Source organism: Streptopelia decaocto (genome assembly GCF_964273445.1).
Source record: "Streptopelia decaocto genome assembly, contig: HAP1_SCAFFOLD_129, whole genome shotgun sequence".
In the NCBI taxonomy this organism is placed as follows: domain Eukaryota; kingdom Metazoa; phylum Chordata; class Aves; order Columbiformes; family Columbidae; genus Streptopelia; species Streptopelia decaocto.
This window is the reverse complement of record NW_028115434.1, coordinates 158,416-181,183: the sequence shown is the minus strand read 5'-3', so window position 1 is coordinate 181,183 and position 22,768 is coordinate 158,416. Positions and strand designations below refer to the sequence as shown.

The 22,768-nt window shown below is 52.6% G+C and overlaps 1 protein-coding gene and 1 pseudogene across 2 annotated transcripts; one reads left to right on the top strand and one right to left on the bottom strand.

Moving 5' to 3' along the window:
• Positions 1-12,095: 12,095 nt before the first annotated feature.
• On the top strand, positions 12,096-13,994 carry LOC309452757 (la-related protein 6-like; the record flags this gene model as incomplete). The annotated part of the gene is made up of 3 exons (XM_082077417.1): positions 12,096-12,262; positions 12,514-12,724; positions 13,023-13,994. The coding sequence occupies 3 exons, from the start codon at positions 12,096-12,098 to the stop codon at positions 13,992-13,994; spliced, it is 1,350 nt and encodes a 449-aa protein (XP_081933543.1).
• Positions 13,995-15,990: 1,996 nt separating this feature from the next.
• On the bottom strand, positions 15,991-22,475 carry LOC309452756 (tRNA-dihydrouridine(47) synthase [NAD(P)(+)]-like; annotated as a pseudogene). The gene is made up of 14 exons: positions 22,153-22,475; positions 21,649-21,951; positions 20,851-21,419; positions 20,210-20,251; positions 19,963-20,115; positions 19,748-19,864; positions 19,458-19,523; positions 19,272-19,382; positions 18,804-18,899; positions 18,485-18,560; positions 18,004-18,192; positions 17,790-17,918; positions 17,015-17,141; positions 15,991-16,024 (listed from the first exon to the last, which is right to left on the bottom strand). The product of its transcript is annotated as a tRNA-dihydrouridine(47) synthase [NAD(P)(+)]-like (transcript).
• Between the last annotated feature and the right edge of the window lie 293 nt (positions 22,476-22,768).

The following is a 22,768-nucleotide window of genomic DNA, read 5'->3' as shown; positions in this document are numbered from 1 at the left end:
CTGGTTTGTCCAAATGAACCGGTTACAGCACCTCCTCTGTCAATGGCTGCATTTCAGTCTCACCCCACACTAAAAGCAGCAGGGTGCATGCTAACAAGTTGTGTGCTGTAGCGTTCTTCCATCCGTGAGAATTGATTTCCCCTGGTCCGCAAGGGTTTCTTGCATCCAAAGGCAATAGACTGAAGAGCTTTCTGTGTCGCCTGTCACTGCCGGCATCAGCCTTTCCTCAAGGGAGCAAATGCTGTTATGAAAGTCAATGTGTCACTTCTGCCACTGCGTCTCCTGTGCGTGTGCTGTCCGTGAGGGTTATCTTAACAGTCAGTGGTGGCTGTAAGTCACGTTTACATCCCAAATGTATGCACAGTGGGTTTTTACCCACCTGTTGTTGCACGGAAGGATTGAATTTCATGCACCAGTTCAGAGTTCAGCGTTCCGGGAGCGGCGCGTTCCGGGGCCACCAAGCGCTGTTTACTAGAGGGTGTTGGGCCGGTGCTGGAGCGAGCTGAGAGAAGAGAACGGAGCTGGGGAAGGGGGTGTCTGGCCCCGTTGTTGGGGATTTGGGGATGCTGGGGGGGTTAGGAGGGGGCACCACCGGCTGAGCCCCACTCTGTTGTCTCTGAATCGCTGCCTATTTGTTTGTATTTGAGCAGGTTTGCAGCAAAACTGGGAAATGGAGGGATGCTGTGTCTGGCATGCTGTATCTGGGATGTTGTATCTGGGATACTGTACTGGGATGCCATATCTAGGATGCTGTGTCCGGGATGCTGTATCTGGGATGCGGTATCTGGGATGCTGTACCTGGCATGCCGTATTAGATATGCAGTATATAGCATGATGTTTCTAGGACGCTGTATCTAGGATGATGTATCTGGGATGCTGTATCTTGGAAGCTGTATCTGGGATGCTGTATCTGGGATGCTGTATCTATGTTTCTGTATCTACGATGCTGTATCTGAGATACTGTATCTGGGATTCTGTATCTGGGATACTCTATCTGGCATGCTGTATCTAGGATTATCTATCTAGGATGCTGTATCTGGGATGTTGTATCTGGGATACTGTATATGGAATGCTGTATCTAGGATGCTGTATCTGAGATACTGTATCTGGGATGCTGTATCTGGGATGCTGTATCTGGCATACGGTATCTAGGATACTGTATCTAGCATGATCTGTCTGGGATGCTGTATCTAAGATGCTCTATCTGGGTGCTGCATCTGGGATACCCTACCTAGGATGCTGTATATAGGATGCGGTATTTGGGATGCTGTATCTAGGGTGCTGTATCTGGGAGGCTGAATCGGGGATGCTGTATCTGGGATACTGTATCTAGGATGATGTATCTGGGATGCTGTATCTGGGATGCTCTATCTGGGATACGGTATCTAGGATACTATATCTAGGATGTTCCGTCTCGTATGCTGTATCTGGGATGCTGTATCAGGGATACTGTATCTGGGATGCTGTATCTAGGATGCTGTACCTAGGATGCAGCATCTGGGATGCTGTATCTAGGATGTTGTATCTGGGATACTGTATCTAGGATGCTGTATCCAGTATGCTGTATCTGGGATCCTGTGTCTAGGATGCTGTATCTGGGATGCTGTATCTGGGATGCTGTATCTGAGATACTGTATCTAGGATGCTGTATATTGGATGCTGTGTCTGGGAACGGTATGTGGGATACTGTATACAGGATTCCTTATCTTGGGTGCTGTACCTGCGATGCTGTATCTAGGATGCTGTATCTATGATGCTGTATATATTATGCTGAATCTGGGATGCTGTATCTATGATGCGGTATCTGGGATGCTGTACCTGGCATGCCGTATTAGATATGCAGTATATAGCATGATGTTTCTAGGATGCTGTATCTGGGATGATGTTTCTGGGATGCTGTATTTTGGAAGCTGTATCTTGGATGCTGTATCTGGGATGCTGTATCTAGGATGCTGTATCTAGGATGCTGTATCTGGGATGCTGTATCCGTGATGTTCTATCTGGGATGCTGTATCTGGGATGTTGTATCTGGGATACTGTATCTGGGATGCTGTATCACGGATACTGTATGTGGTATGCTCTATCTACCATGCTGTATCTAGGATGCAGCATCTGAGATGCTGTATCTAGGATGCTGTATCTGGGATGCTCTATCTAGGATGCTGTATCTGAGATACTGTATCTAGGATGCTGTATATGGGATGCTGTATCTGGGTACTGTATGTGGGATACTGTATCCAGGATTCCTTATCTTGGATTCTGTACCTGGGATGCTATATCTAGGATGATGTATCTGGGATGCTGTATCTATGATGCTGTATATATTATGCTGAATCTGGGATGCTGTATCTACAATGCGGTATCTGGGATGCTGTACCTGGCATGCCATATTAGATATGCAGTATATAGCATGATGTTTCTAGGATGCTGTATCTGCAATGATGTATCTGGGATGCTGTATCTGGGATGCTGTATCTGGGATACTGTATCTGGGATACTGTACCTAAGATACTCTTTCTGGAATGCTGTATCTAGTATGCTGTATATGGGATACTGTATCTGGGATACTGTATCTAGGATGATGTCTCTAGGATGCTGTATCTGGGATGCAGTATCTGGGATGATGTATGTGGGATACTGTATCTAGGACGCAGCATCCGGGATGCTGTATCTAGGATGCTGGATCTTGGATGCTATATCTGGATGCTGTATCTGGGATACTCTATCTAGGATGCTGTGTCCGGTATGCTGTATCTGGGATCCTGTATCCTGGATGGTGTATCTGGGACGCTCTATCTGGGATACGGTATCTAGGGTGTTCCATCTCTTATGCTGTATCTGGGGCTGTATCTGGGATACTGTACCTAGGATGCTGTATCTAGGATGCTGTATCTAGGATGATGTATCTGGAATGCTATATCTGGGATGCTGTATCAGGGATGCTGTATCTAAGATGATGTATCTGTGATACTCTATCTGGGATGGTGTATCTGGGATTCTGTATCTGGGATACTGTATCTGGCACGCTGCATCTGGGATGATGTATCTGGGACGCTCTATCTGAGATACTGTATCTTGGATGCTGTATCTAGGATGCTGTGTCTGCGATGCTGTATCTGGGATACAGTATCTAGGATAATGTATCTAGCATGATCTGTCTGGGATGCTGTATCTAAGATGCTGTATCTGGTATGCTGTATCTGAGACACGATATCTAGGATACTGTATCTAGCATGATCTGTCCGGGATGCTGTATCTAAGATGCTGTATCTTTGATAACGTATCTAGGATGCTGTATCTGGGGTACTGTATCTAGGATGATGTATCTGGGATACTGTATCTGGGATGCTGTATCTAGGATGCTATACCTAGGATGATGTATCTGTTATGCTGTATCTAGGATGCTGTGTCTTGGATGCTGTATCTGGGATGCTGTATCTAGGATGCTGTATTTACGATGCTGTATCTACGATGCTGTATCCAGTATGCTGTATCTTGGATGCTGTATCTAGTACGCTGTATCTGGGATGCCGTATCTTGGACGCTGTATATAGCATGCTGTATCTGGGATGCTGTATCTAGAATTATCTATCTAGGATGCTGTATCTGGGATGCTGTATCAAGTATGCTGTATCTGGGATGCTCTATCTGGGATGGTGTATCTTGGATGCTGTATCTGGGATTCCGTATCTGAGATGCTGTATCTAGGATGCTGTTTCTTGTATGCTCCTATGTGGGATGCTCTATCTGGGATGCTGTATGAGGGATACTGTATCTGGGATGCTGTATCTGGGTACTGTATCTGGGATACTCTATCTACGATTCCTTATCTTGTATGATGTATCTGGGATGCTGTACATAGCATTCCGTATCTGATATGCAGTATATAGCATGATGTTTCTACGATGCTGTATCTAGGATGATGTATCTGGGATGCTGTATCTTGGAAGCTGTATCTGGGATGATGTATCTGGGATGCTGTATCTAGGATTCTGTATCTGGGATGCCATATCTGGGATACTGTATCTAGCATACTGTATCTAGGATACTGTTTCTGGGATGCTGTATCTGGGATGCTGTATCTAGGATGCTGTATCTGGGATGCTGTATCTGGGATGCTGTATCTAGGATGCTGTATCCTGGAATGCTGTATGTGGGATGCTGTATCTGGGGTAATGTATCTGGGATGCTCTATATAGGATGCTCTATCTGGGATGCTGTATCAAATATGCTGTATCTGGGATCCTGTATCTGAGATGCTGTATCTAGGATGCTGTATCTTGGATGCTGTATCTGGCATGCTCTATCTGGGATGCTGTATCTAGGATGCTGTATCTGGGATGCTGTATCTAGGATGCTGTATCTGGGGTGCTGTATCTAGGATGCTGTATCAGGGATACTGTATCTGGGATGCTGTATCTGGCATACGGTATCTAGGATACTGTATCTATGATTCCTTATCTTGGATGCTGTACCTGGGATTCTGTATCTAGGATGATGTATCTGGGATGCTGTGCATAGCATTCCGTATCTGATATGCGGTATATAGCATGATGTTTCTACGATGCTGTATCTAGGATGATGTATCTGGGATGCTGTATCTTGGAAACTGTATCTAGGCTGATGTATCTGGGATGCTGTATCTAGGATTCTGTATCTGGGATGCCATATCTGGGATACAGTATCTAGCATACTGTATCTGGAATACTGTATCTGGTGTGCTGTATCTAGGATGCTGTATCTGGGATGCTCTATCTCGGTACTGTATCTGGGATACTGTATCTAGGATGCTGTATCCGGGATGCTGTATCCGGGATGCTGTATCTGGGATGCTGTATCTAGGATGCTGTATCCTGGAATGCTGTATGTGGGATGCTCTATCTGGGATTCTGTATCTAGAATGCTTTGTCTGGGATGCTGTTTCTGGGTTGCTGTATCTGGGGTAATGTATTTGGGATGCTGTATCTGGGATGCTGTATCTGGGATACTGTATCTGGGATACTGTACCTAAGATACTCTTTCTGGAATGCTGTATCTAGTATGCTGTATATGGGATACTGTATCTGGGATACTGTATCTAGGATGATGTCTCTAGGATGCTGTATCTGGGATGCAGTATCTGGGATGATGTATGTGGGATACTGTATCTAGGACGCAGCATCCGGGATGCTGTATCTAGGATGCTGGATCTTGGATGCTATATCTGGATGCTGTATCTGGGATACTCTATCTAGGATGCTGTGTCCGGTATGCTGTATCTGGGATCCTGTATCCTGGATGGTGTATCTGGGACGCTCTATCTGGGATACGGTATCTAGGGTGTTCCATCTCTTATGCTGTATCTCGGATGCTGTATCTGGGGCTGTATCTGGGATACTGTACCTAGGATGCTGTATCTAGGATGCTGTATCTAGGATGATGTATCTGGAATGCTATATCTGGGATGCTGTATCAGGGATGCTGTATCTAAGATGATGTATCTGTGATACTCTATCTGGGATGGTGTATCTGGGATTCTGTATCTGGGATACTGTATCTGGCATGCTGCATCTGGGATGATGTATCTGGGACGCTCTATCTGAGATACTGTATCTGGGATGCTGTATCTAGGATGCTGTGTCTGCGATGCTGTATCTGGGATACAGTATCTAGGATAATGTATCTAGCATGATCTGTCTGGGATGCTGTATCTAAGATGCTGTATCTGGTATGCTGTATCTGAGACACGATATCTAGGATACTGTATCTAGCATGATCTGTCCGGGATGCTGTATCTAAGATGCTGTATCTTTGATAACGTATCTAGGATGCTGTATCTGGGGTACTGTATCTAGGATGATGTATCTGGGATACTGTATCTGGGATGCTGTATCTAGGATGCTATACCTAGGATGATGTATCTGTTATGCTGTATCTAGGATGCTGTGTCTTGGATGCTGTATCTGGGATGCTGTATCTAGGATGCTGTATTTACGATGCTGTATCTACGATGCGGTATCCAGTATGCTGTATCTTGGATGCTGTATCTAGTACGCTGTATCTGGGATGCCGTATCTTGGACGCTGTATATAGCATGCTGTATCTGGGATGCTGTATCTAGAATTATCTATCTAGGATGCTGTATCTGGGATGCTGTATCAAGTATGCTGTATCTGGGATGCTCTATCTGGGATGGTGTATCTTGGATGCTGTATCTGGGATTCCGTATCTGAGATGCTGTATCTAGGATGCTGTTTCTTGTATGCTCCTATGTGGGATGCTCTATCTGGGATGCTGTATGAGGGATACTGTATCTGGGATGCTGTATCTGGGTACTGTATCTGGGATACTCTATCTACGATTCCTTATCTTGTATGATGTATCTGGGATGCTGTACATAGCATTCCGTATCTGATATGCAGTATATAGCATGATGTTTCTACGATGCTGTATCTAGGATGATGTATCTGGGATGCTGTATCTTGGAAGCTGTATCTGGGATGATGTATCTGGGATGCTGTATCTAGGATTCTGTATCTGGGATGCCATATCTGGGATACTGTATCTAGCATACTGTATCTAGGATACTGTTTCTGGGATGCTGTATCTGGGATGCTGTATCTAGGATGCTGTATCTGGGATGCTGTATCTGGGATGCTGTATCTAGGATGCTGTATCCTGGAATGCTGTATGTGGGATGCTGTATCCGGGATGCTGTATCTGGGATGCTGTATGTAGAATGCTTTGTCTGGGATGCTGTTTCTGGGATGCTGTATCTGGGGTAATGTATCTGGGATGCTCTATATAGGATGCTCTATCTGGGATGCTGTATCAAATATGCTGTATCTGGGATCCTGTATCTGAGATGCTGTATCTAGGATGCTGTATCTTGGATGCTGTATCTGGCATGCTCTATCTGGGATGCTGTATCTAGGATGCTGTATCTGGGATGCTGTATCTAGGATGCTGTATCTGGGGTGCTGTATCTAGGATGCTGTATCAGGGATACTGTATCTGGGATGCTGTATCTGGCATACGGTATCTAGGATACTGTATCTATGATTCCTTATCTTGGATGCTGTACCTGGGATTCTGTATCTAGGATGATGTATCTGGGATGCTGTGCATAGCATTCCGTATCTGATATGCGATATATAGCATGATGTTTCTACGATGCTGTATCTAGGATGATGTATCTGGGATGCTGTATCTTGGAAACTGTATCTGGGATGATGTATCTGGGATGCTGTATCTAGGATTCTGTATCTGGGATGCCATATCTGGGATACAGTATCTAGCATACTGTATCTGGAATACTGTATCTGGTGTGCTGTATCTAGGATGCTGTATCTGGGATGCTCTATCTCGGTACTGTATCTGGGATACTGTATCTAGGATGCTGTATCCGGGATGCTGTATCTGGGATGCTGTATCTAGGATGCTGTATCCTGGAATGCTGTATGTGGGATGCTCTATCTGGGATTCTGTATCTAGAATGCTTTGTCTGGGATGCTGTTTCTGGGTTGCTGTATCTGGGGTAATGTATTTGGGATGCTGTATATAGGATGCTGTATCTGGGATACTGTATCTGGAATGCTGTATCTAGGATGCTGTATCTTGGATGCTGTATCTGGGATGCTGTATCTATGTTTCTGTATCTGGGATGCTGTATCTCAAATGCTTTATCTAGGATGCTGTATCTGGGATTTTGTATCTGGGATACTGTATCTGGCATGCTGTATCTTGGATGCTGTATCTGGGATGCTGTATCTGGCATGTTGTATATGGGGTGCTGTATCTGGTATACGGTATCTAGGACGCTCTATCTGGGAGACTGCATCTGGGATGCTGTATCTAGGATGCTGTGTCTGGGATGCTGTATCTGGGATGCTGTATCTGGGATACGGTATCTAGGATACTGTATCCAGCATGATCTGTCTGGTATGCTGTATCCAAGATGCTGTATCTGGAATGCTGTATCTGGGGTACTGTATCTAGGATGATGTATCTGGGATGCTGTATCTAGGATGCTATACCTAGGATGTTGTATCTTGGATGCTATATCTAGGATGCTATACCTAGGAAGACGTATCTGGGATGTTGTATGTAGGATGCTGTGTCTTGGATGCTGTATCTAGGATGCTGTATCTAGGATGCTGTATCTGGGATGCTGTATCTAGGATCATTTATGTAGGATGCTGTATCTGGGATGCTGTATCTAGGACCCTGTATCTAGGATACTGTATTTAGGATGCTGTATCGGGGATGCTGTATCTAGAATGCTATATCAAGGATGCTGTATCTTGGATGCTGTATCTAGGAGGCTGTATCTGGGATGCCGTATCTGGGACGCTGTATCTAGCATGCTGTATCTAGGATTCTGTATCTGGGATGCTGTATCTGGTATACTGTATCGTGGATGCTGTATCTGGGATGCTGTATCTGGGATGCTGTATCTAGGATGCTGTATCAGGGATGCTGTATCTAGGATGCTGTATTGGGGATGCTGTATCTGGGCACAGTATCACACAGTATCACAGTATGTTTGGGTTTGGAAGGGACCTCAAAAGAACATCTAGTCCAATCCCCCTGCTGGAGTAGGAACACCTAGTTGAGGTCACACAGGAACATGTCCAGGTGCGTTTTGAATGTCTCCAGCGATGGAGACTCCACAACCCCCCTGGGCAGCCTATTCCAGTGCTCTGTTACCCTTACTGAGAAGAAGTTTTTTTCTCAAATTTAAGTGGAACCTCTTGTGTTCAAGCTTGATCCCATTACCCCTTATCCTATCATTGTTTGCCACCGAGACGAGCCTGGCTCTATCCTCATGGCACTCACCCTTTATATATTTATAAACATTAATAAGGTCCCCCCTTAGTCTCCTCTTCTCCAAACTAAAGAGACCCAGCTCCCTCAGCCTTTCTTCGTAAGGGAGGTGCTCCACTCCCTTAATCATCTTTGTTGCCCTATGCTGGACCCTCTCCAGCAGTTCCCTGTCCTTCTTGAACTGAGGGGCCCAGAACTGGACACAATATTCCAGATGTTGTCTCACCAGGGTGGAGTAGAGGGGAAGGAGGACCTCTCTCGATCTACTAACCACCCCCCTTCTAATACACCCCAGGATGCCATTGGCCTTCCTGGCCACAAGGGCACAGTGCTGGCTCATGATCATCCTGTTGTCCACCAGGACCCCCAGGTCCCTTTCTCCTACACTGCTCTCTAATATGTAATTTCCCAACCTATACTGGAACCTGGGGTTGTTCCTGCCCAGATGAAGGACTCTACACTTTCCCTTGTTAAATTTCATCAGGTTATTCCCCACTCAACTCTCCAGCCTGTCCAGGTCCCGCTGTATGGCTGCACAGCCTTCTGGCGTGTCAGTCACTCCTCCCAGCTTGGTGTCTTCAGCAAACTTGCTGATAGTACACTCTATTCCCTCGTCTAAATCGTTAATGAATATATTGAATAGTATTTGCCCCAATACTGACCCCTGAGGCACTCCACTAGATACTGGCCTCCAACTAGACTCCGCACCATTGACTACCACTCTCTGGCTTCTCTCCTTAAGCCAGTTTGCAACCCACCTCACTACTCTATTGTCTAGACCACACCTCCTCAACTTAGCTGTGAGGATGCTGTGGGAGACTCTGTCAAAGGCTTTACTGAAGTCAAGGTAGACCACATCCACCGCTCTGCCATCATCCATCCACCTTGTTACATTCTCATAAAAGGCTATGAGGTTGGTCAAGCATGACTTACCCTTGGTAAAGCCATGCTGACTGCCCCTAATAACCCTCTTATCCCTGATGTGCCTTGAGATGGCACCAAGGATAAGCTGTTCCATTACTTTCCCAGGAACAGAGGTGAGGCTGATGGCTCTATAGTTACCCGGGTCCTCCTTCTTGCTCTTTTTGAAGACTGGAGTGACATTTGCTTTCCTCCAATCCTCGGGCACCTCTCCCGTTTCCCAAGACTTGGCAAAGATGATGGAGAGCAGTCCAGCAATGACTTCAGCCAGCTCCCTCAGCACCCGCGGATGCATCCCATCTGAACCCATGGATTTATGGATGTCCAGACTATTTAATTGCTCCCTAACCCAGTCCTCATTGACTAAAGCAAACTCCTCCATTGACCTGGCTTCATCCGGGGTCTCAGGGGTACAGGGCTCCCCAGGACAGCCTCCGGCAGAGTAGACAGAGACAAAGAAGGCATTCAGTAATTCTGCCTTCTCTGTATCTTCTGCCACCAGGGCACCCACCCCATTCATCAGTGGGCCTACATTGCCTCTGGTATTAGTTTTATCTGCTATGTATTTGAAAAAGTTCTTTTTGCTGTCCTTGACCCCTCTCGCCAGCTGTAATTCTAAGGAGGCCAATTTCTTCCCCAAAGGGCTGTGGGGCATTGGAACAGGCTGCCCAGGGCAGTGCTGGAGTCACCAACCCTGGAGGGTTGAACAGACGGACATGAGGTTCTCAGGACATGGGGCAGTGCCGGGGCTGGGTTATGGTTGGACTTGATGATCTTGAGTGTCTCTTCCAACCAAAATGATTCTGTGATTCTGTTCTACAGTTGTCTTGTTGTCTGCTTGAGCTTTTTCACCCCCTGCTGTAATCAGGTCACACCAGGGTTGGACACGAGGAGCTGTGAAACCTGTGTTGCCGTGCTGGATGATTGTTGGTGGTGAGTACAGCGCTTGGGTCACCAGAGCTGTCCCTTCATCCTCCTTCAGCAGCACTCAAGCAGTTTGGAGGAAGCCAGTCCTCAAGAACTTGCTGGGAAAGGCCAAGCCAGGAAAAAGGAAAGGTTGATTGCAGGAAAGTATGAAATATATATGCAGGGAGCACTAAGTCAGAAAAGGCTTCCCACGGATGCACAAGCGAGACGCCCTGGAGCTGTGCAGCACTGTGCGAGGAGGACACCCCATCCAATGGACCAAATTCCCACCTAAACCTGAATAGCAATAAACATGTGTCAAATGCTCAGGCCTGTACAAGGATTGTTGTGGTCCCATTTCTTCTTTAATCACTAAAAGGTGTCGGGCGGATGCTGCAGCACTGGGGGGAGATGCAGGGTCTGGTCTGATTGAAGTGGTTTTGGCCGGGGATCCGGTGCGTGCAGGGAGGTGGATTCACTGCGAAACGGCGGCTGGTTTGGGGGGTGAGACCAGAATCCACGGAGTGGGAGATGGGGCTGCAAGAAGCACCTTGTAATGATGCTTCCAGACTGATTGTGGAGGATGGGAGCAGGACAGAGGGACGTGACCAGCGACAGGTCCTTCCTGCTGGGAGCCCTTGGGAGGGGGAAGGTGTAGCCTCAGCCTCTCCCTCTGCATCCTTTTTCGCTCTCCCTTTGCATTGTGCCCAGTCGCGCAGGGGTGGCTGGACCAGCCTGAGCCTCTTCCTTCAGATGCCAAGTCTCAGGGCCCAAACAAGGGGGTTATTTCCCCCTGGGGGGCTCAGCAGCACCTCCTGACCCTGAGCAAGAGGTGGTGGGTGAACCATCCCTGGAGACATCCCAAGCCAGGCTGGATGGGGCTCTGAGCACCCTGAGCTGGCGAAGATGTCCCTGCTCATGGCAGGGGTGGCACTGGGTAGCTGGGAAAGTCTCAACCCAAATCATTCTATGATTTTCCACTTCACAGCAGCAGTTCACTGTCGTGCCGGGTGCTGATAGCTCTGTCCCTGCCCCTCCACCTGCTCTGGGTCACCGCAGGCCGGCCCGGCTGCTCCCAGGCTCAGCTGGGGCTGTTTAAGCCCTGACAGGTCTCACCTGGAGCCTGGTGGGTCCATAAGCACCCACCTGGGCTCTTTGTGGGCAGCTCCCCTTATAAACCAGCAGCCTGCTTGTGCTCAGGGCTTTTTCTTTCTTTCTTTTTTCCCTCCTTTCTTTTTCACTTTGTCTTTCAGGAACCTCACCTTGGAGGTGGGGAGGGTTGGGCTTTGCTGCCTGTGGGTCTCTAGAGGAGATTTTCTACCCTTCCCAGCACTGCCAAGCAGGTAAGGACACAGCAATGAGCTGCTTCTGCTCCCCCATGGCTGGGCTGGGCTCGGGGGCTCTGCAGTCAGGAGGTGTCCCAGCCCTGTCCTCCTCCTGTTCGCCATCCCGGATGAAGGACGATGTCATCACGTAGCTCTGGAGTGGCCCTGGGGCTTGGTTCCCAGCCCAGCTGCAGCAACTCTCTGATAGCGCAAAGAAACTCTGTCCCGGCGCTGAACGTCCGTGCGTCCCAGAGCTGCTCGCTCGCCCTGCTCAGCCGCGAGGGATTCGGCAAAGGCTTCAGCGGGTACGTGGCTGTTGGGATGTGCACGGGGTCTCACCTTGTGTTTGTCCCCAAGGGAACGTGTCTCCTCTCTGGGATGGGTTTAGATTCACGGTCTCAGCACTGGGAGCCTCGCAGGGTGCGGGCTGCTGTTCCCCTGTGTTCAGAGCAGAGCTGGTGTCCCTGCTGTCCCTACTGCCCTTGTGGCAGAGACTGGGCAGTGCTGATATCCCAAAGGCCACCAGCGCACACCTGTGTCCCCGCTGCTCTGCCAGGAGCTTCCGCAAGGTGAGCTATGCGTTGAGGGCTGATCTGTTGGACCGCAGCTGCTCCATCCCCAACCCACAGCTGGTCCGGAGGATCGTGTCCCAGGTGGAGTTCTACCTTTCCGATGAGAACCTGGCCAAGGACGCTTTCCTGCTGAAACATGTCCAGAAGAACAAGATGGGCTTCGTCAGCATCAAACTGCTGACGTCCTTCAAGAAGGTAGGTGGTTTCTGGTGCCGGCCAGCGGGGCTGGAAGTGGCCTTCATGTGGAGGGTGTCCGTGTGTCTGGGTGTCCTCTGGCTGCTTCTGCTGGGGTGTATGGGTAGGTCCAGGTTGCCATTTCCAGAGCCCATTGGGAACGTTCTCCTGCAAACCCCTAAGATGCTCATGTGGCATGGGGACGTTGCTTTGCTGTGGTTTCAGGTTGATGGGGCCACAACGTGCCCAGACAGCAGGCTTAGGGTGGTCCCTGCCTGAGACGCTCATGGGGACGTGGTGACCCCCGTCTCTTTCACAGGTGAAATATCTGACACGCAACTGGCAGCTCACACTCTACGCCCTGCGGTTCTCAGAGCTGCTGGAAGTGAACGAGGAGGGCACCAAAGTGCGGCGGCGTGTCCCCATCCCTGAGTTCCTGCTCAGCATCCCCCCCAGCAAACTGCTGCTGGCCTGGGAGCTGCTGCCCTGTGAGCAGGATGCGCTGTTGCCGCTGCAGAAGAACTTCCTGGAGACCATCATGAGGATGTTCAGCCCCTTCGGCGCCATCGCCTCCATCCGCATCCTGCGCCCCGGCCGCAAGCTGCCCTCGGATGTGCGCAAATACACGTCGAGCTTCCCCGAGCTGCTGAGCCGGTGCTGCGTGCTGGTGGAGTACGAGAGCCTGGAGAGCGCCCGCAGAGCCCTGGAGGAGCTCGGCCACCCGGGCGGCCAGAGCATCAGGGTGGTCCAGCTCAGCGGGAAGGGCTCCAAGAAGAAACCGGAGGCGGTGGAGGAGCTGGTGGATCAGCTGGGTTGGAAAGCGCAGGCGACAGCCGCGACGTTCCCCTACGGCCTCGGGGGCTCTCTGCTCGGCAGCGCTCGGGAGCTGAATGGTGCCTCAGCGTTGCCATCGCTCCTCCTGAACAAGGAACCCTCGGAACCCACCTGGCCCAGCAGTGACTTCAATCCCAGCGACTGGAGCGACGCCTTCACTGGATCCCTCCTCTGCAGCGACCTCTGCCCTTCCTTCAATGCCAACGTGGGCACCGGCAGCTGCTCCAGCCCCGAGAGCCCCCACAGTGCCTGGGGCAGTGGAGCGCCCGCCTGGGCCCCCTGGGCCGGCAGCTCCTCTCGGGATCCCAAACCCCGCCCCGGGATCCCCCCAGCAACAACCAGGGTGTCCGAGCTCCTCGGGCTCTGCGACAGGGTCCTGCGCCTGCCCCGCGGCCACAATGGCACCGGCGGCTTCTCCAGAAGCATTGGGAGGGGAGAGCTCGTCCTGCAGCACTGAGGCTTCTCTACATTTGGGTTTGGGGATTCTCTTTTTTCTCCTTTTCTCTGTGCCCCCCCGGAGCTGTGGTGGGTGCTGCAGCTGCTCCAGGGACCCGAGTTTTGGGCCAGGATAAAGCTCGGGGTGCTGAGCGGCAGCAGGGGCTGCACCGTCACCAGCATCTGGGATGGGGACTCTGCACCTGCTGCTGGCCGGACCTGCGGAGCTGGGGTCGCTGGGTGCTCCATGGGCCCCAGGTTGTGGAGCTGGGGTGGGAAATGAGCAATAAAGGGAGATGAGGTTTCCAGGCAATTTCTGGCCAGTGTAGTGATTGTTTGGTTGGTTGCAGGACCAGGGAGTGGAAAAACAGCTGCCCAAGGTGCAGCCAGACAAGGGCAGGAGGCTCCCTGCCCTGCAGTGCCTCCCTCGCCATTCTGGGGGTGATTTGGGTTTATTTTGCTGCAGCAGGGAGGCAAAACCGGGTCTGTGGTTCCCAGTGCCCCTTACACCCCACCCCCCACAGGCATAGAGCAGATCCGGAAAAACAGCATTTAATGGAAAGCGAAAAAAAGGTCCCATGAAAGCCACTCCAGCCCCCCTCCCCCCTAATGAGGCATCCCGTCCTCCCAAACCCCTCCAGCCCCCTTCCTAATGCAACATCCCATCCTCCCAAACTTCTCCAGACCCCCCCAATACAGCATCGCGTCCTCCCTAACTCCTCCACCCCCCTCCCTAATGTAGCATCGCGTTCTCCCAAACCCCTCCAGACCACCCCCCAATGCAGCATCACGTTCTCCCAAACCCCTCCAACCCCCACCCCGCCCAGAACCCCATCCCCTGCTCTTGGTCGAATCCCCCCCTTCCACCCCAGCCCTGCGCTTGCTGGGGGGCTCAGACTTGGGGCTTTGTCCCCGTTGGTGTCTCCGTTTGCGGCCCTGCTGCTCTGCGGCCCTGCTGCTCTGCTGGGGCAGCGTGCGACTGTGGCAGCTCCATCTCTGCACTGCGCTTGCTGGGGGGCTCAGACACGGGGCTTTGCCCCCGTTCGTGCCTCCGTTTGCAGCCCCGCTCCTCAGCCGGGGCAGCCTGGGACTGTGGCAGCTCCGTCCCTGTGCTGCGCTTGCTGGGGGGCTCGGGGCTGTGCCCCTGTTCGTGCCTGCATTTGCACCCGCGCTCTTCAGGCTTGGGGACACTGCTGAGATCTTTCTTGCCCCGGGCATCTTGTAGAATGGTCTTCTTGGGGACCGCAAGGTGGCTTGTGGGGTCCTCAGTGGCTTTGTTGGGGGCAGCCGAGCAGCTGGGGCGGACATGGCTGCCTGGAGGTGTCCCTGCAGTGGTGGCCTTGCTGGAGATGCTCAGTTGTGCTAATTTTTCCTCCAGGCTCTGGTAGCCAGATGGGATGGGAGGTGGCGGCGCTGGAGTGGCTGCGGCCACCACTGTGCTCTGGTGGTTATAGGGCACGGTCCATTGAATGCGGAACACCATGGGGTCAAAACAGCATCCACGTGGTGCCCTCAGAAGCCCTGTGAGGGGGAGAGGGAGTTGTCATGGGCTGGTCCCCATCACCGATGTCCCCTGGGTCTTCTCATGGCCGCGACATCCCCATAGGGTGAGCCTCTGTGCAGGGAACGGGGCTGCAAAGCGGGAGGAGACTCGGTTCTGGGAGGGGAAACGGGAGAGATGGCCCCGGGTACTGGGGAAATGCTCAGAAAACGGGATTTTCTGGGCACATATGACCCAGGGCAGGGCTGCTTGGCCGCGCTGGCTGAACCCCTGGGCCGGGGACACGGGTGGTGGGTGCTGGGAGTGCCCAGGGTCGGGGATGGCGAAGGGGCCGAAGGTGCCGGGGTGTCCGAGCAGACGGGGAGCCAGGGGTGCTGTACCTGCTGGTGGGGCCTGGGGGGGCGCCCAGGCTGCAGGGATGGGCTGCTGCTGCTGCATGTGCGGTGGGCACAGTGGGGCTGAGCCTGCGAGAGAGACAGGAGCAACAGCCGGCGCTCGCCTCCGCTCTTGCCCCCACGAGTGTCCCGGGCTGCAGGGGTCGCGGTGGGTTCCTACCTGGGGGAAAGAAGTTTTGGGGGAGCACGAATGGCTGTAGCAGCCGCAGGACCGAGCGGACCCAGGAGCCGTGCACTGGGAACATCGTGGTCGCTCTGACCGTTGGTAACTGAGGACTCTTTGGGGTGTCCCAGGAAGGAATGTTGGGGCTCCCCGTGTTCCACCCCAGCCCAAGAGCCTCCCCAGCTCCTCCTGGGCAGGGAAAGGGTTCAGGGGGTTTGGTGGGTGGTGGGTACAAATGCTTTTTGCTTTGAATGTTATTTTTCTGAGGAAAAGGAACAAGTCGATGCAGTCAAGCTGTGTGTGGGGACCAAGCTGCACCTTGTGCCACACAGTGAAACATTTGTAACCATTCCCTGCATTTCTGTGCGCTGGAGCGATAGTGAACATGTTTGTGAGCATTGCTTGTGTTTCTGTGCACTGGAGTGATGCAGAGACAGGAAAAAGGGACCTCAGGGACGGGAGGAGGTGTCACAGAGCGCGTGTTGCCCAGACCTCACTCCAGCAGTCCCCTGACCAGGAAACCCGAGCAGCCCTGGATCCCCCTTGGAGGGGCTAAGCTTTCCCAGGCGGGTGACACTTGGGAGGAGACGGAACCCACCACTGTGTGCTCCCCAAAAAACGGGCCGGATGCTGCACATCTGCCAAGGTGCTGGGACTATTTGTGCTCTGCAGGACCCCAGGGATCGGGTCAGTACATCGTACATGGACCATTTGGCACCACCAAGGACATCCTGGGAGGAACAACAGGGCTTTTGCTCCTGCTATGTGAGCTGGGACAACTCCTGCTGCGAACCAGAGGCCAGAGCTCTGTGGTGGCCCGTATGCTGTTAATTAATCGCACTGTTCTCTATTAGCGAGGCACCGCTGGCCGCGAGGCTGGCTGAACCCATCTGCTGCGGGACTCGTGGCAAGGACTCTCGTTGGGGGCGTGAAGACAACCGGGCTTCTAAAAACATCAACCTTTATTTCATTTTGGAGCCAACCTGCCCCTCGACACCTCCACTCAACTCGCAGCCGCGGGAAAGGGCTCCTCAGCCCTATCTGTAGGAATTGGCCTTGTGTTTGGGCAGGAAGGTGAAGCTGGTAGGTACAGGGCCCAGAAGCATCTCGCTGGAAGAAAGAGAAGAATAAAACAAAAAAATAAGGAGAGGTTTGTGTTCAGTGCACCATACACAGTTGTTTTATGGCCCCGTGGCTCTATAGCGATGGTGACTACACTCAGGTGTCTCAAATCAAGACTTTAATCTCCCTAGAAATGAAGGCTGCTGCACAGAAGCACCCACAGTGCTGAGCTTCAGCCACAAACCACAGCCCTGGAGGGACAAGACCATCAGGTAAGGGAAATGTCCTTCTCGCCGGGGAGTCCCCAGGGTCGGTGCCGGGTTTGGTGACCTGAACGTGGCGTCACCGCTGGCGGGGATGTGCCAAAAACCAACACAAGCCTCCGAAAAGCTGCTCCCAACCTCTCTCTGTGCATGTGCGGAGCCAGAAACCTGCTCGTGCCAAACTGCATTAAGATCAGGTCCCAAAATGATGGAAGTCAGTGCTAGCACGATCACATTTGGCCTCGCTTAAGACTTGAACTATTTCACACTTTGGAACGCACACTGTACTTTCAGTGCACAGTAATTTTCTTTAGGGTTGAGGTGGTTTAACATATTTCCTGGATGCTGGTTCAACTAAAACTTTCCATAAGGTGACTTTGTGCTCTGCCTTGTCCCTTCCCACCGATTTTACTGAAATTCAATGCTTTCTTACCTTATTTTAATCCAATCATCCACGTTCTGGCTTGCCATCAGCATCTCCAGATAGTCTCTCCCCATGTAGTAAGGCGGTCGCTCGTTAATTTTCTGAGGTAGGTGTTCTAATAAGCCGACTGGGATGTACCTGCAGTGAAACGCAACAGCGGTGGGTGCGGTGCCTCGGACAACGCGGGTTCACTGTGCTGAGCGACCCCGGCCGGCAGAGTTACCTGCAGAGGAACGAGAGCCATTCCAGCAGGAACTTCCTTGTCTTCTCCACCCACTGCGTGTCCGAGCCCCAGTGCTTGAGGCCGTAGCTGGTGAAGTCCTTGAGGATCCCAAATCTCTCACTGGAAGAGATATCCCAGTGGCACTGCTCCTTAATTTCAGTGAAAAACCATGGTTTGATGAGCGCCCCTCTGCAACAAAGAAGTGCATTGTTATTCCCCTCACTGATGCTTCTGAACATGCCAACTAATCTAAGAGGCTTTCCAGCACTCATCTGCCCGCCAGTGCCGCTTGAATTTTTATCTCAATTTCAACAGGAACCTGCTGGACGTTCCCACAGATGCAAAGTGATTTTACCAACTTTCAAAGAGTAGTTTCACCAAGAAGAAACTTCTGGTGTTTCGGGTCTGTTCAGGTATTTAATTCCCTTTTTACTCTTGCACTGATGGAGCTCAGAAGCGAGGGGGGAACACAAGCACTTGCCTTGCGATCATGATTCCTGAAACACCCATCTGCAGGGCTCGATTAGCATCTTCATAAGACAAAATATCACTGTTTCCTGTCCAGAAGGGAGAAGCCGGAGGTCAGAGCGATACAGAGGGCAAGTCAAGCTGAGTGAATCCAGGCATGGGAGAAAATTCACGAAGGACACGGGGTCCAAGAGCCAGACTGGCCAAAGAGGCCCCACAGCTCATCTTCTGAGCCCCCCAGGGATGTTGCTGACACTCCACCTCCTTCAGGCTAATCCTCTTGAATTCAACACGCAGCACTTCCACTCCACGTGACAAAACGGAACACCTACCGAAGAGAGGCATGGGGTGGCTATTCTGGCACACTCTGCTATGTAGTCCCAGTCCGCGCCCCTCGTCTAGCGCTGCTCCCGGGACCGGCTGTGGAGCTGGCGAAGAAACCTGCAGTGAGACCCCAAAAAACGCCCAGAGGAGGCAGAGCAGACTGGGAATAATGGGCTTCAGTAAAGGAAATGACACGGGCAGGGGTCAAGGATCCCTCTGGAATGAGGTTTATTGGGCTGAAAGCTCCCTCCCAGAGCACCGCAGGGACCATCTCCCTTTGTCATGCACGCAAAGCTCAGAAGCACCCACGAAAACGCTCCCCGCACCTGAATTTTTCACTGTCATGAGCAGAAAACACTAAAAGCTCGTATGCAGCTCGGCAAAGGTGTTTAAAAGAGCCGCTGGGCTGCAGGGAATGGTAAAGTCACCCCCGTGTTGCGCAGAGTTCCCTGGCCACCAGCCAATGATCCCTGTATCGTGACCATGGAGGCTCCCCACTCACGGATGTTGGGGATTATTTTGTGAGCCACGTTCATCTTCTCTTGCACCCCGGTCCGTATCTTCACAGTCAGCGGGATGTCCAGCACCTGCAGAAATGGAGGGTGAGGCAGGAGTCGGCTCCATCAGCTCATCCCCCGCTGCTGGCAGATGCGCCAACTCACCGAGTTCATCCCTCAGACGATCTGTTCAAACCTGTTGGTCTGAGTCATCAGGGCGCAGCCTCCTCCCTGGGGGACAAAAAGCGGGAGAGTCAAGATTTTCTGCCTCCTCGCATAGTGAAGATGCTGCTTGGAGCTGCTCCACAGCAGCTCTCTGCTCAGGGGATGCAGCTGAGACTTGGAGCATCCCAAGACTTTTGGAGCATCTCAAGACTTGGAGCATCTCAAGACTTTTGGAGCATCTCAAGACTTGGAGCAACAGGACTCACAAAGCGTGATAGAGAACATCTTACCTTCTTGTAGACCAGGTCAATGGGACATCCCACGTTGATGTCTACAAAGTCTACTTCAATTGTCTGATTCAGGAGCTCTGCACATTTGGTCATTGTGTCTGGAAACGCCCCTTCTAGCTACCAAAGAGGGGACAGGTTGCCTGAGTTCAAGAAGCAGCTTTTCTCTTCAGAAGCGAGTTACCATTTTTTTAGGTTATCAAGGTGACAGCACTCACCTGCACCCCAAAAATATCTTCGGTGTGATGGCGTTTGAGGAGAGCCCACTCGGAGGACTGGCCCTGGAGCAGGTTGGTGCACACAGCCATCTCTCCACAGGTGACATCCGCCCTGAAGCGCTTGCAGATCCTTCGGAAAGGGAGGTTACCACACTGGGAGAGACAACAGAGACGTGGTTCTTCAGATCTGCCCTGCTCCAAATGTGGAACAGTAACATTTGACAAGAGGAGAGAATGATCTACTCACCGTGGTGAGTGGAGCCAAGTAGAGCTTGCCTTGGATTTCCAGCTGGGAAACAAGAGTGATGGAGGAAGATATTCCAGTCAGCAATTTTATCACTTGCCATGAGTATAACTCAGTGGGAAAACCAGAAGATCACCAGTTTTGTTCAGGAACCTCAGATATTCCCTGAGAACGTATTGTTTGGATGAAAGAACCAGAAACTGAACCACTTCAGTTGTTTTCACTGCTCGGCTTGGAGAAAACTCAAAGCACTTACAGACCGAGGGATGCGAGACGGGCTAATGGGTGCAAGGACAGAGGTGATGAGGAGGAGAGGCGGGAGGTGACGAGGAGGAGAGGAGGGCATCGTGCAGTACAAACCAACCAGCCCCAGCCTCGACTCTTCCAGCAGCTCGTTTCCACCCTCACCAACAGCTCAGCTCCTCCACGTGCAAGGAGCTGCAGCTTCTCTTGCTTCTCCCCCTCCAAGGACACCACCACGACCCCAAGAGCTCACCTTCCCACATCCCACCCCTCACAACAGTAACACGGTCCCCAGGCAGCTCTGTCCTCTGCCTCTCACCCAGCCCAGAGCTCCCTCCTGTCTTCCCAAGCACAATCTCAGCCACTTGACAAGAGACGGCAGCCCTCAACCAAACTCTCACCTTCTTCTTCTCGCATGCCCGCAGCTTTATAAGATCTTCATCTGTCACCGAGCCGGCTGTTTTGATGGAGGAAGGCTCCTCGCCACTCTGCCAGGCGTCTGGTTTGGGATCTTCTCCCTGCTCTGGTCGCACAGGACATTCGGGGCCGTCTCCCAGGCTCTCCTGGGCTGTTGTGCAGTTGGACACCTCTTACTCCTCTGCAGAGCACCCGGTGGCTTTGTCACCCTTCCCACTGTCGCCGTGGGGCTTGGCCAGACCGCGGAGATACTCATGGGCCTTCTTGAAGTTAAACTTCTCCTTGCGCAGCTGGTGCTGGAGGTCCTTGGAGAGGTTGTTCCTCACCAGCGTCTTCCCTTCCCACTGCTTGGCCAGGTCTGCTTTGACGATGTTCTGGTAGCCGGCCCGAGGTGGGACTGGGCAAAGCGGCAGGTGACACCATAAACGCACTTGCCGAAGGTTTGGAAGAGCACGCAGCTGCGGCCCAGGTCGCCCGGCTTCACGGCCATGTACTCACCGACATCGTGGAGGAAGCGGCACTGCGCGTCGAAGTAGCACTTCTCTGCACAGCCCTTAAAATGATAAAGAGCGGGGTGAGACCTCTGCCCTCTGCTTCCCCACCCAGGCATGCCAGGGTTGGAGATACACGAGACATAAAGACAAAGGACATTAACGAACTGGGTGAAGAACCCAGTTTTGGGACAACACCACTATCCTCCAGCACAGGTGAGGTAAGCCTGGGTCTGCCCTGGCCCAGAACTGCTCTGAGCACCCATCACACCCCAGAGCCCCGTGTCCCACCTGCGTGACCGACGGGCACAGCCTGTTCTGCTCGTAGTGGGTGGGTTTCGTGCACGGCCGGCTCTTGTTCTGCCCCCGCGCCCGCTTCCGCTCTGCCGGCTCCTTCTCCGCTGATCCACCTCCTCTCGGCTCTCCCCGTCCTGACCCGGCTCCTCCGGCCTCACCCGTTTGGCGGGGGGCTCGCTCTGGGGGCTGCCGCCATCCTCATCCTCATCCTCCTTCTTCTCCTCGACCTCCTCCCCATCCTCCCCACCCCCCCGGGCCCGCAGGAACGCGTGGAACTGCTCCTTGGAGGTGAGGAACCTGCGGGGACACGGCACCGGCTGAGCGGGGGTGACCGGGACACGGGGCTGCCGGGGGTGGCGGGGAGGGCACCGGCCGGGGGGTTATGGAGGGACCGGGCACCAGCCAGGAGGGATACGGAGGGACCGGGCACGGAGTGGGGGGGCTATGGAGGGGGCGGGCACGTCCCGGGTTGGGGTTGTGGCAGGGACTGGCACGTACCATGGGGGATCGCGGGGCTGGGCACGTCCCGGGGTTATGGATGGACCGGGCAGGGCTGGGCAGCCCCGCTCCGCACTCGCCGGGCACTCACCGCTGCCGCCATGCTGCCGCTCGCGGTGATGACGAAAGGGGCGGGGCGGGGCCACGTGACGGGGAGTGTATAAAAGGCCCGGCCGAGGCCCAGCGGCCTCACAGCGGCGGGCGGGGCGGGCCGGCAGCGGGGCGTTTGTGGTGACGCTCGGGCTGCCTCCAGCACGTGGCCGGGCTCCGTGCGGAGCCTTGAGCCCTCGGCCTCGCTCCGGAGCGGACACAGGGCTGGTCATGGCGTGAGGGACAGGAAAATACGCCTGGGGCCTTTTGTTTCATGACTTCTGAGGGGTTCCCTGATTCTGGCGAGGGGGTCTGGCTGCTCTGCATCTCCAGAGCTCCCGGCTGGGGAAGATGGAGCTCTCTGCAGAGATACAAGGCTCTTGCTCTAGGTTTTTTGGATGCTCGAGGTTGTTTTGATTTTTAAGCAGTAAATACAGTGCCTAGTTTCTAGGTGTTCAGCTGGTGTGTGCCAGCTCCCATTTCACAGAGCCATAAATCTGCCTTGGAGCCATCCCATGGGCAGAAT